The sequence below is a fragment of the Lontra canadensis genome, unplaced genomic scaffold, assembly GCF_010015895.1.
Source record: "Lontra canadensis isolate GAN:19392208 unplaced genomic scaffold, GSC_riverotter_1.0 scaffold42, whole genome shotgun sequence".
Classification (NCBI taxonomy): domain Eukaryota; kingdom Metazoa; phylum Chordata; class Mammalia; order Carnivora; family Mustelidae; genus Lontra; species Lontra canadensis.
Genome location: NW_022631036.1, coordinates 16,225,458 through 16,238,745, shown reverse-complemented (window position 1 = coordinate 16,238,745; position 13,288 = coordinate 16,225,458). Strand labels below are relative to the sequence as shown.

Genomic DNA, 13,288 nt, shown 5'->3' with positions numbered 1-13,288 from the left:
TCTGGCTCTCTGCTCAGCAGGGAGCCTGCTTCCTCCTCTCTCTCTGCCTGCCTCTCTGTCTACTTGTGATCTCTGTCAAATAAATAAAAAAAAAAAAATCAACTAACCCTAAAAAACCCACATTCTATAATCTAAATATACTGCAAATTAGGAAATGACTAACACCAGTTTTGTTAGCTTCCCATCCCCTTCCCCCTCATGTAAAAGACTTTTTTTTTTTTTTTTAAGATTTTACTTATTTATTTGACAGAGATCACAAGTCGGCAGAGAGGCAGGCAGAGAGAGAGGAGGAAGCAGGCTCCCTGCTGAGCAGAGAGCCCGACGGGGCTCGATCCCAGGACCCTGAGACCATGACCCGAGCCGAAGGCAGAGGACCTAACCCACTGAGCCACCCAGGCGCCCCTAAAAGACTTTTTGAAATGGAAACTATAAAGTAACTATACATCTGTTTGTAACACAATTATCGATAAGCAGTAATGAGTAAAGGGACTGTAACTCTTTCTACTTCTTTGATCCATAGCTTTATTTATTATCTTAAGAAAAGATTTATTTTAGAGAGAGAGCACACAGGGGAGGGGCAGAGGGAAAGAATCTCAAGCACACCCCTCACAGAGCACAGAGCCCAACACCAGACTTCATCTAACAACCCTGAGATCATGACCTGAGCTGAAAACAAGAGTCTCGCGTTTAACGCATTGAGCCACCCAGGTGCCCCATAGCTTTTTATTTTTAAGATTTTATTTTTAGGGGAGCCTGGGTGGCTTAGTCGGTTCAGTGTCTGCCTTTGGCTCAGGTCATGATCCCAGGGTCCTGGGATCAAATCCCACAGAGGGTTCCGTGCACGGCAGGGAGCCTGTTTCTCCTCCCCACCCTGCCTTCTGCTTGTACAATCTCTCTCCGTCAAATAAATAAAATCTTTTTTTTAAATAAATAAAATCTTAAAAAAATAAAGATTTTATTTTTAAGTGATCTCTACATTAGTGTGGAGCTTGAACCCACAACCCCAAGATCAAGAATTACACATTCCACCAACTGAGCCAGCTAGGAGTCCCTGATCCATAGCTTTTTTATACAAAAAAGATTTACATATTAATCTTCACATAAAACTCTTTTACACTTATTTCATGAAATCTACATGAAATCTCTCATATCTCATTCCTTGTACAGTATAGCAAAGTTTTATTATTTCTAGAACAAAGTACTCGATTGCCATTTTTACCTTTGATAAAACTAATTATGCCAATTTGGGAACTGACTTGTTTTATCTGGTGATTTAGTTTGCTGCTAATAGTAATTTTAAAAAGGCCCCATCAGCTCATAGGAACACATAGGAACTATGAGCCATATGCCCAGGAATTTTGTGATTCATTCAATAACTATCAACTTCCCAAAGGAAATATTTGAAATTCCACTATTAAGACTATGTGAAATGAGGAAAAAGAAGATAGTACCATAACTTAAGTGCTTTTTCATGTTAGAAAATTATACATTTGGGGGCGCCTGGGTGGCTCAGTGGGTTAAGCCTCTGCCTTCGGCTCACGTCATGATCTCAGGGTCCTAGGATCAAGCCCCACATCGGGCTCTGCTCAGCAGGGAGCCTGCTTCCCCCTCACCCCCGCCCCCACCTGCCTCTCTGCCTACTTGTGATCTATCAAATAAATAAATAATAAAATCTTTAAAAATAAAATTATATATTTGAACAAAAATCTGTTCTAAATTCTGTTATCTATTCTTAACTTTCCTGTTATACCAAATAAACTACTAAACTGTTGTGTATGCATAATCAAATTAGCTATCAGAAGTCAAAAGTAAATGAAACTATTTATATATCTAGATGAAGAGTAGTCAAATCTACTTCTAGTGAACACGTCTAGGGTACATTTAAGAAAAATCTAATAAGCTAAAAAAAAAATCAAATGGCATTTTATTTTTTTTTAAAGATTACTTTTCTTATCAAATGCATGTTCTCATATTCCATTGTTTCAATAATCTAGAATGAACCTTTTCTTTTAAAAAATATTTTATTTATTTATTTGACAGAGAGAGAGATCACAAGTAGGCAGAGAGGCAGGCAGGAAGCAGGCTCTCCACCGAGCAGAGAGCCCGATGTGGGCTTGATCCCAGGACCCTGAGACCACGACCCAAGCAGAAGGCAGAGGCTTCAAACCACTGAGCCACCCAGGCATCCCTAAACCTTTTTTTTTTTTTTTTAAGATTTTATTTATTTGACAGACAGAGATCACAAGCAGGCAGAGAGACAGGCAGAGAGAGAGGAGGAAGCAGGCTCCCCGCCGAGCAGGGAACCCGACGTGGGGCTCGATCCCAGGACCCTGGGATCATGACCCGAGCCGAAGGCAGAGGCTTTAACCCACTGAGCCACCCAGGTGCCCCTAAACCTTTTCTCTTAATGGGAACAAGTTCAGTTGTGTGCCTTTAACGATAGAAGTATTGTCAAAGACAAAAATGACTTTTTAAAATATTAATGATAGGGGCACCTGGTAGTGCAGCCCGTTAAACTTCCAACCCTTGGTTTCGGCTCAGGCCATGATCTCAGGGTTGTGAGATCGAGCCCAACATGTTCAGAGGATCTGCTTGGGATTCTCTCTCCCTCTGCCCCTCCCACTCATGCTCTCAAATAAATAAATGTCTTTAAAAATATATTAATGATATTTTTGACACCTCACAGGAATACAGTGATGCCTCTTTTATCTACAGCTCAGCTGTCTTACATACTTATTAAAAAACCAAAAATTCAGAAAGTACACTGAATTTCTTTAAACAGCCAAAAGAAATATTAGAAGGTTCATGTGCTCAGGAATTTTGCTCTCAAGCCTACAATGAGTCTATTCACTTTCTTATGCACAATTCTAAACAGACTGACTTTCCAAGTCCACATGAGATGAGATGAGAAGCAACAATTAAGAAAAGCCACTATAAGTAAAGCATACTGTTAACAGCTAAATGCAGTATCTGAGAGTTTACAAGTTCTAAATTCAAAAGGAAAGCTAAAGGGGCGCCTGGGTGGCTCAGTTGGTTAAGTGTCTGAATCTTGATTTTGGCTCAGGTCATGATCCCAGAGTTGTGAGATCAAGCCCCACACTGGGCTCCATGCTGGGTGTGGAGCCTGCTTGTTTCTCTCCCTCTGCCCCTCCCTGACTTCTCTCATTCTACCTAATTAAGAAAAAAAAAGTTACCCCAAAAAATGCATAAAAAAATACAAAGTTGACTGTTCTGAGGCTAATCACTTAAAAGTAACCATATACTTCAAGATAATCTTAGCATATTAATACCTTATAAAACTGAAATTAATGACCTAGAGTCTTTCATTCAGTTTCTTCTATTTAAGTATTTTGTTATCAGCCTACTTTTTGATAGTATGATCTGGTTTGCTGGGGACTGCTGCACCTTAAGCCTATTGTCCTGGCATAATTATTAAAACTCTCCCTTTTACTCTCAAGAAATGTCCTGGTTTGGGCTGCAAATTTTAGGATAACCCTACAAAGTACTTCCTATGTGCCAGTAACTCCTCAAGGTGCTTTCATTTATCCTCAAATCTTATGAGACAGGGTACAATTATTACCTCCTTTTATTCATGAACTAATAAGGCTCTGAGTGGCCAATTTTCCTAAGGTCACTCGATAAGTGTTAAAGACCAGTATGTGAACAACCCAAGCAGTCTGATACCAAAGTTCTAGTACTTAACCACTATAATACATTGTACTATCTCTCCTTAGAAAGATGGGTAGAAGAGCATAGGGAGGGAGATATCCAAGTTTTTGGAAAAAGAGTAAGGGGTACCAGCCTTGGCGTGTCTGGCTGGGTCAGTCAGTAGAGCATGTCACTCTTCAACTCAGGGTTGTGAGTTCGAGCCCCATGTTGGGTGTAGAGATTACTTAGAAATAAAATTAAAAAAAAAAATTTTTTTAAATAAGAGTAATCAGTTTTCTGGAAAACATGTCTACATAATCCTTACGGTTTCTACAATTCCATAAACTTACAATACTGAAACATCTAAGAAAATATTTGAAGTGTAAAATTATTTCAGACTTTATGACCATGGGCTTCCTTAGGAGACAAAAATTCCAAGACTATTTTTCAAATATTCTTGAGATACTACTTTGAAAACATACTGAATAATTATGTCCTGTTCAAAAAAGTCAGATTATTCCAGGGGCACCTGGGTGGCTCAGTGGGTTAAGCTTCTGCGTTCGGCTTGGGTAATGATGTCAGGGTCCTGGGATCGAGCCCCACATTGGGCTCTCTGCTCAGCGGGGAGCCTATTTCCCCCTCTCTCTCTGCCTGCCTCTCTGCCTATTTGTGATCTCTCTCTGTCAAATAAATAAATAACATCTTTAAAAAAAAATCAGATTATTCCATTAAAAAAAAAAAAGAAAATGAGTAACTCACTGTATGTTACAAAAATGCAGAGTGAAAAGTATACTGAACAGGAATCAGCTTTGCTACTCAACAGCTGAGCTGTCCCTTAACCTCTCCAGACTTCAGCTTCTTCATGGGTAGCAGAGAAAAACGGTTACCTGGTTAAGAAGACCTAAGGGGATTAGATGAATTTCAAGTACCTTGACAAACTCAGAGGACAACATAAATTTAGGATATTAATAATAGACAGTCATAGACTTCCAACAATGTGAATCATGACTCATGACAAGTGTTCCATACTTGTGAAAAAGAAAACGACACTAAAAAGATTAAGAGCAGTCACGAACATCAACTCAGAGGCTCCACTTTACTTCATTCTGAAAAACCGATGCCACATACCAGCTAATGTCCTTAAATTGAGATTAAATGGAATAATTACAAAAATGAAGAGGTTCAAAGATTTATAATAAATCTTATTTTTAACACAGTTCTTTATCTACTTAACTACACGTAGAATGGTTTAACCAAATTATATTTACAAAGCATTGTTTCCCAAAAATCACTTTCATAGTTGATCCTCTACAAGACATATGATAGATATTATTCTCATATGATTATTAAGAAACTGAGGCTCAGAAAGAATACTTTGCCCAGCTCCTTTATGACAAGAAAGTGAAGTGGACAGATGACTCCCAATTCTACATAGAAAAAAGCAATTTGGATGTTCTAGGGCAAAAGAAAAGCCTCTTTATTGGCTGAGATAAGACATGGAATACCTATAAATTCAAGCTGTCTGAAAAGGCAATATTCAGGGGCACCTGGGTGGCTCAGTGGGTTAAAGCCTCTGCCTTCGGCTCACGTCATGATCTCAGGGTCCTGGGATGAAGTCCCGTATCAGGCTCTCTGCTCAGCAGGGAGTCTCCCTCCTCCTCTCTCTGCCAGCCTCTCTGCCTACTTGTGACCTCTGTCCAATAAATAAACAAAAATCTTTAAAAAAGAAAAAGAAAAAGCAATATTCATTGGAGCCTGCCTGCACATTCTAATAGTTTAAATATTCACAGAAAAATTAATATTCATGTTTGTTTGGATCTCAAACTATTATTGAATTTACAAGCAAAAACAAGGACCTATAATGAGCAAAACCAGGTTATTTTTTCAGAGTGGCAAACCTTATGGTGTTCCCAACCCTTCTATGATTGACCATTGCTGGCATTATTCCTTAATAAGGGAACACTTAATTTTTTTCCAAAACTCATTTGCTAGATTTCATAAATTAGCTGCTATAAAAGGATCTGTATCAGAAAAACTCAAACATAAGAGGCTTTTTTTTTTTTTCAATCTATTAAAAAGGCACATTAAATACACAATGCTGGCCACATTATTTTAGATGACTGAAAACAACAGCTGATGATAGCCAGTTGGGACAAATGCCAACTGTTCTCATTTGTCTGCAAATGTTAAAATTAATCACTGTTTAAGTTATAAATTTTCAAAAAATATTGGTATCTGTAAATGAGAAAAGTGTATCAACTAAAATCCTAAAAAAGACTAAAAATAATGGTGCCTCTTTGATCTGCAACATTAGTTTTTAAAATTTTTATGTTCTGAAGTAAACACATCTCAACAGCTTTATATACTTTCATACATTTTATTTTTTTAAACATTTATATTTTGCAAGCTAGCAGTAAAATATTGAAAGCAATATTTTACTAATTAGCACCGTATAACTTTTAAAGCTAACTGGAACATTGTTCATTGTAAATAATTGTAAAATAAAACGATCATTTCAAATGCCAAATTAGTCTCAAGTAACACGTGAACCATTAATTTTATCATTATTTTTGGCTTTATGCACAAAGATGTATTTCAAAAATGAACTTAGTATCAGTCTGTCAATCAAACAAATTAAAGTAACACAGTTTAAAGCAATATTTGATCTCTGAAATTATTATTTTATGAGGCATAGAAGCTGATAAATCAGCTTTAAAAATAAAAGATACTACGTAACTTAGAGTCCCTTATTTTTTAGAATGAGAAAATAATGAAAAATTCAATGGTATAAGAATCGGTTACACATACGGTTTAGCATGTCATTATTGTCATACTTTCCTTATGAGTTTAGCCTTACCAAAAAGCCATCAAAATGTCCACGATAACTCACAGGGACAGCTGGAAGCCTGAAATAAAATGGCTCAGTGCAAAAGATCCCAAGCCATTCATATAATTTTAAAAGGAAGCCTAGACATTTAACTCTTATTTTTGTGTCCACCTGAAAAAATATCTTTTGAAAATAATGGAAAATACCTGATGATACTCAAATCACTTTCACACATTAAAAAAAAAAAGGGAGAGTTTCTGTTTCCCGTTTTCTGATAAGAGCACACTCTTCAAGGCTATGGGGTTAAGTTCTAAGCCACGATTGACTGCTTACTAGCATGCCTGTTTTGCATACCAGTAGAATCGAGTCCAGTTTTGCCATTTGTGGATAACTATGACAAGATACAAAAGCATGTGTTTGCCATAAATAGCTCTGGCTAACAGCAAACTGCTCACACTGAGCAGATCAAATTCTCTATAAGGAGAGCACTCTGGACCACAGCCAAATCCCACTACTAATGCTTAAGACTGCTACATCATTTTTTCTTTCCAATTTGCAAAATAAATTAAGAAATGATAGCTGAAATGAAAGATCCTAAACATAAGGAGTATTAACTTTTGAAGGACATTTTATAAATTATTTTCATTATGACCAAATACGCAGTAAGAGCTTCCTGCTTCTACTACTCAATTACTTAGAAATGTAAACGTGAATTAAAAAATAACTACCCTAATTTACCCAGAGAACAAATCTGGTATTGAAGAATATTTATGTCAAAGTGCAAAAAATAACTTCTGATCTTCATATTAACATATAAGGAAATAAATAAACTAATGCTTATAAAAGTATCCCTCTGTCACAATATTTTCTATTAATTGGCTTTAGGATATTTTTTAAACTCAACAAACTGGAAAATATCATGCATGAATGTTGTACAAAAAAATTCTTAAATGACCAGTGCAAAGATTAATAATAGCTGTTTACCTTAGAAGTTGCTTCACATACCATGTTGCAAAATGTCCAAGGAAAACAAGGCAACGTTCTGTAATATGCCACAATTTTTATTGCAACGTGGCCATTATTGTGAGGGTGGGGTTTGATCTCAAAAACAATGTTCCATTTAAGGCTTTTTTATACAGAAATTGCCATCATGACTGATATTCAAAATGTTTTTAGTGTTGCAAAACTTACATGGTAAACATAAACTCCTACACTTATTCAGTAGTGTACACTCAATGGAAAATGAAGAGGCATTAGTAACAGCTATCTCTTTTAAGATATGCAGGTAACAGGAATGAATACTGAGGTATTAGGGTAAGTGGATGACACAGTTAACAAAACTTAATTGGCATTCCTTTTGGGGGAGTGGTGGGAGGTTAAACTCATTACAAAAAAAGTGCTCTCAATGCATAGTGTTATATCTGTGCTGCCATGTCACAAAAATAGGCTTGCCCAGGCAGGTGAGGTGTATGAATGCTTGAGCCTCACAGAACTGCAATCAAGTGCAACTATAAATAATAATACTGAATAAAGTTTACCATCTGACCAGTGGATAATACTTTCAAGGCATTCAATCAGCTTACCCTTTGCAGTATTCTAAGCTATTCACACTGACAATCACTTTCATTGTAGTGCTTGCTGCAAGGGAGGCATATAACCAGTTGTTTTGGCTAAAATATGACGGGAAGGCATTCCTTGGATTCTACATTAAAGTAACAGTATTAAACAGTCTAATGGCAATCACTGATAGGTTGCTTACATGAATGATATTTCCTTCATTCACTGTATTGGAAGGACCCAGTGGGAAGAGAAAGAAAAAAAAACAAAACACCTAATACTATTTCAATTGATTGAGCTGGAGAAATGGAAGCTCCTTAAGATCCAGATGGCACTTGACTGTCATTTTATAAGGGTTTTCCTTCAAGTGAAACTACTACGTTGCCTCCCAATTTCTCTCCAAGTGTTGAACGGTCCTTTATATCATCCAAGCCATTTACTTGCCACTCATGTTTAATACCTAAAAAGGAAAAACATTATCCCATTATCTCATTATAATTAAGAAGGAGTAATTCCTCTGCACAAAATTTTTAATGTCTGTACCTGTAAATTTCTTTTTAATGGCATCTTTAGAGCTAGCATAAATCATCTTGCTTTTTAAAGGTGCACTTTCAGGAGCCCTACAGAAAAAAAGACAATTGTTGAATTCCACTTAAAAGAAAAACAAAGGCAAAACTGACTATGTTAATAACAATCCTTGCATTTTAAAAGTACTTTTTCTTTTGTTTTTACACACCAGAATATAAATACTAGGTCTTCTTTCTTAGACTCTTTTGTTTCGTATGTGGCATCGTACAAAGCATATCGGCAATCATTCAGAGGTAGCAACTTCACAAAAGATGTGTAGGGGTCCTCTACAGTATCACCAATGTCACCCACCAAGATCTGCTTTGCTTCTTCTACAATTATTTGTCTTTTGTCATCGCTTAAACAGAAGAGAACGGCTTTCTTTCTTTTTTTGATCTCCTCTTGTGTAGAAGATTTCCTTACTTTCATATCATTAAAAACTTTGATGACTTCATCATTCACTGTAACTCCAGAAGCCTGAAATAAAAAAAGAACAGTAACTCAGAACAAGCATTTTGGTTTTAACCAAAATTACTGTTTGCCTAGAGAGGATTCACTTTAATCTGGACATCAAAAATTGCATCGCACCATGCAAGTAGTCCAATCAGATTCGCCACATTTTAATTATCAGTATAAGAGATGCGCCGAAGGATTCTAACTCATCCTGCCCCATTCATCCTTTTTGAAGGGGTTTGGAGGTTGAAGTAAATGGAAGGTGGAGGGAAAGGGACAAATGCAAGCTGTCCCATCCCTGAAATGTTTCCTATTTCACTGGGTGATGTCAGAGCTTCAGGAGCAGCAGCAAAAATACCTTCTGTATTGTGTCAACTCTGCAGGCCTTAAAAAAACACTTTTGGATTTCAGTTAAAGCTTCTACTATTTTTTTCTTTAAAGTCATCCTAGCCAGTGCCTTTTCCTCATAAGGAAAGAGAATCAAGTGTGAACTCCAAACCGCCCACGGCTACAACATAATTGCCTCACAGCTCAAATGCAGACACTTCAAAACTAACGGAGGTAGTGTAAAACCTTTTTACGGCGAAAAAGCATTTTTAAAAAGCGTTCTCACACATCCTTAACCTCCTCTTAGGGGTTTTATTACAGGCCACCAAGACCCTTAACCGAAAGCCTTCAGCCTTCAGCAAGGGCTTTAGAGCACGTACCAATTGGAGAGGCGAGCGCTAAGGAAGCCCCGCGCAAACGCGGCACGCGCGGGATCAGCCCCGCAGACCCTCACGCGTCCCTGGCCGCAGCTCCCAAAGCCTCGACCTCTCCGGACGCCTCCTGTCCGGCTTAGGCTCTGGCCCCCGGCCCCCGACCCGCGCCCTCCTCGCCCTCAGGGATCCGAAGAGCAGCAGGGCCCGACCTGACGGCGGGAGGCTAGGCCGGCTGGCTGGCTGGCAGCGCTGCAGCCCCCACCTTAAAGGCCTAAATCAGGGTAAAATGGCGGCCTCGCCCCCAGGGCCCTGCAGGGCCGCGCGGGGGATTCTGCTTCCCGCGTCCCGGCCCTCGGTGCCTGGGGGTGGCGCGCCCGCCTTACCATAGTGCCCGCGGCTGTGGCTGCGGCGGCGCCTCGGACTCCGGCTCTGTGGCACTGGTAGGAGAGGGAGGGGCGGGCGGGCAGCGGCGAGTGCGGGGCACGCCGGGAGCTGCAGCCCGAGAGGCGGAGGCGGGGGCGGGGGCTGCGGCGGCGGTAGCGGTAGTGGTAGCTGCTGCACAGGGGGCTGCAGGCGGCGGGCGGGGCTGTCACGTGGACGCGTCCCCGGCCGGCCCTTCCGCCTCCCTGCCCCGCCCGCGTCCTAGACCTGACCCCGGCGCGCGCGCGCGCGTCCAGCAGGACGGGGCGGCCGTGTGGCGGTGGGTGGGGCCCGGGGGCCTGGCTGAGCCGACTCCAGCCTCGGGGCAGCATTTGTCAGCAGGCCGGGAGGGCGCTGGACTCCTGGAGGGGCGCTTCCACATGCCTCCCCCAGGGCGCTGCTCCCGGGCTAGGGCGCCCGTGAAGCGAACAGTGCGCCAGGATGTCTTTTAGTTTCCTGTGGTTTCCACGGAAAGGGGTGGATTCCAGCGTTTTGAGTTGTTTTTTTTTTTTTTTTGGAAAACCTGTGTAAGAGATGGCGTGAATTATTGAGATTTCCTTCCTCCAGTTAAATGAGGATGAATACTATAGGGGGTTACCCCAGTTGACTGAATTACTCAGCAAAAGCAAAATGACAAACAGAAGTGCAAAATGACTTTCGCGAAGTCTGTGGTGGACATAATAACAATAGGGGGAAAATTGGGTAGTAACATCCCTGGGTAGATATGGATGCTGGTAGTCCTTCCTTCATGAAGCCCCCGCTCTGACAGCTGATATCAAATAAATGGACCCAAGAGTAGAGATTTCCTCCTTCTTGGCAATTACACCTCTTCTAGCAAAGCCTACATCACCGAGCTAAGTGTCTTCTCTAACTAAACCTTTTTGGTACTTAAACATGTATCTACTTATCATTAAAAAAAAAAAAAAGTCACTTGGACTCCTGGGTGGCTCAGATCATGATCCCGGGTACCGGAATGGAGTCCTGTATCAGGTTCCTGGCTCGGGGCGGAGGGGGGGGGGGTGTCCTCTACCCTTCCCCCTGCTCCTGATCTCACTCTCACTCATATAAATAAACTCTTAAAAAAAAGTCACTTTATACTTCGAGGAAAAATTTCTGTGATCTATAATCTATACCTGAATAATCTATAATGAAAGAAAGATTTAATAAAGTGTTTAATTATTTTGGGCTGATTTATGCTACCTTTTCTCCTAAATGCTTACTATTTCTATCTTTCTTCATTTGTAAAATTGATAAAATAAATTTAAAGCTCTGATAAACTTATTTTTTGAAAAAGACTTGCACTAAAAAAGTGCACTTGTTATAACCTAAAACTGTTGGGAAGAAAATAGTAAGTCCAGATAAATCTTGACACAAACTAAGTGAGAAGGGCACCACATGGGCAAGAACTTTGGGCTAGGAGCTGATAGACTTGGGTATTAAATCTTGGCACTGCCCTTATCTCTATAACCTTAAAGGACTTTCAGCCCCACTGACAAAATAAAACAAGCTCTCATTAAACTATCTTTAAAGTCCTTTCCAGCTTTGAAATCCAGTTTCCTGGTATTTACACATACCAGGAAATATACACACCCCTTGTGTGTATTTTCTTAACGGAAAGATTGACTTAGTTTAGAGACAAAATTTCCCAGTGTGTAAGCATGAATGGCAAGCAAGTGGATACAATACTTTATATTTAGGGGCGCCTGGGTGGCCCAGTGGTTAAGTGTCTGCCTTTGACTCAGGTCGTGATCCCAGCATCCTGGGATTGAATCCCCCACCCCAGTTGCGCTCCCAGCTCAGTGGGGAGCCTGCTTCTCCCTCTCTCGCTGCTGTGTTCACTCTCTCACTCTCTCTGTCAAATAAATAAATAAAATCTTTAAAAAGTACTTTTTGTAGCTGGTACTTTACAATTTGTGAAACTGTTGGGAAAGAAAAACTTCTCTTTGCCCTTCAAGTTCTTCTGGCTGGTCTAAAATCAGATTGGCAAGGGACAAATTAACAGAGGAAAGTCAAATTTCATTTTGTACGTAGGGAGAATCCAAATAAACATGAGATTCCAAAGACAAGTCGGGCAAAATGAAGTACATATGTTTTTGTTTTTTTAAAGTAAGCTCTGTGCCCAATGTGGGACTTGAACTCATAATTCTGACATCAAGAGCTGCATGCTCTATCAACTGAGCTAGCCAGGTGCCCCCAAATGGAGGCATATATGTCATCCTAAACTAAGGAGAAGGGGTAGGTAGAAGTCTGGGACTTCAAAGCAAAGGAAGACACTTCTAAGGAAGAAAAGAAAGAGTAAATGTTTGGTTAAAAAAAAAAAAATGTTTGCTGGGCCACACAGAAACAATGGGACATAGAGAGAGCTTTGATCAAATAGGCTTTGCTAGTTTTCTCTCTGCTCTGCCTAGTTCATATTTTAATGTAGTTCTCTGTGGTGATGGCTCTGTTAACTTGAGTAGGTCTTCTATCTAAATTCCTTTAGGCGGTTAGAGGGGAAGCGCAGAATTTCTTCCTGTCTTTTTTTTTTCTTCCTGCGTCTTTTGGGCCTTGATTATTTTTAGATCAAAATAATCTGCATGCCAAAGTGGCACATCTTGGGGCTACTTATTCCGAACGCCCACAAAACCTTTCGCTTTCTATATCTCTCTTGAAGTTCCATGGAAATCATGGGGAACAGATCTTCAGTGCTCCAAACATTTGTTCTATCTGGGTATCAGGCACTCTTCTCCTTCCTCGACTCTTCCTCTCAGGTCTCCCTCCCTCCACAGCTTGAAATTTGAAGCAAAATGATTCCATAGAGGCTATAACACTGATACAGCCAAGGGCTGGGGACACAGGGACCTAGATTAGGTGTCAGAACTCCCATCAAAACGGGGGATTTCAAAGATGTTAAGTCACCCCCAGCTGTGACACCAAACCCTCTCCAAACCCCAACTACCCCTCTCCACTCCCCACCTCCCACCAGCAGTGTGGATATTTTCCATACACTAGGATTCTTTTCCTGAAGATATTTTTGTCTTCGCACATATCTTGTTGCGTACTAGTTTATGTGTTTCAGCACCCTGCTAGGCTCTAAATTCCTTAAGGATCTGAGTCCTACTCAATCTTTGAATTT

At 40.2% G+C, this 13,288-nt stretch overlaps 1 protein-coding gene across 1 annotated transcript; it reads right to left on the bottom strand.

The window, feature by feature from the left end:
• Positions 1–6,014: 6,014 nt before the first annotated feature.
• Positions 6,015–10,253, bottom strand: CFL2 (cofilin 2). The gene is made up of 4 exons (XM_032871294.1): positions 10,137–10,253; positions 8,769–9,076; positions 8,576–8,652; positions 6,015–8,492 (listed from the first exon to the last, which is right to left on the bottom strand). Exons 1-4 carry the CDS (start codon positions 10,137–10,139, stop codon positions 8,380–8,382), a joined length of 501 nt encoding a protein of 166 aa, XP_032727185.1. The 5' UTR covers positions 10,140–10,253; the 3' UTR covers positions 6,015–8,379.
• Between the last annotated feature and the right edge of the window lie 3,035 nt (positions 10,254–13,288).

Bases quoted from the DNA above. Each gene is read 5' to 3' on its own strand.
- CFL2 (XM_032871294.1), bottom strand. The intron at 8,653-8,768 runs GTGTGTAAAAAC...TTTTTTCTGTAG, and splicing joins GACCTAGTATTTATATTCTG to GGCTCCTGAAAGTGCACCTT. The intron at 8,493-8,575 runs GTACAGACATTA...TTTCCTTTTTAG, and splicing joins CATTAAAAAGAAATTTACAG to GTATTAAACATGAGTGGCAA.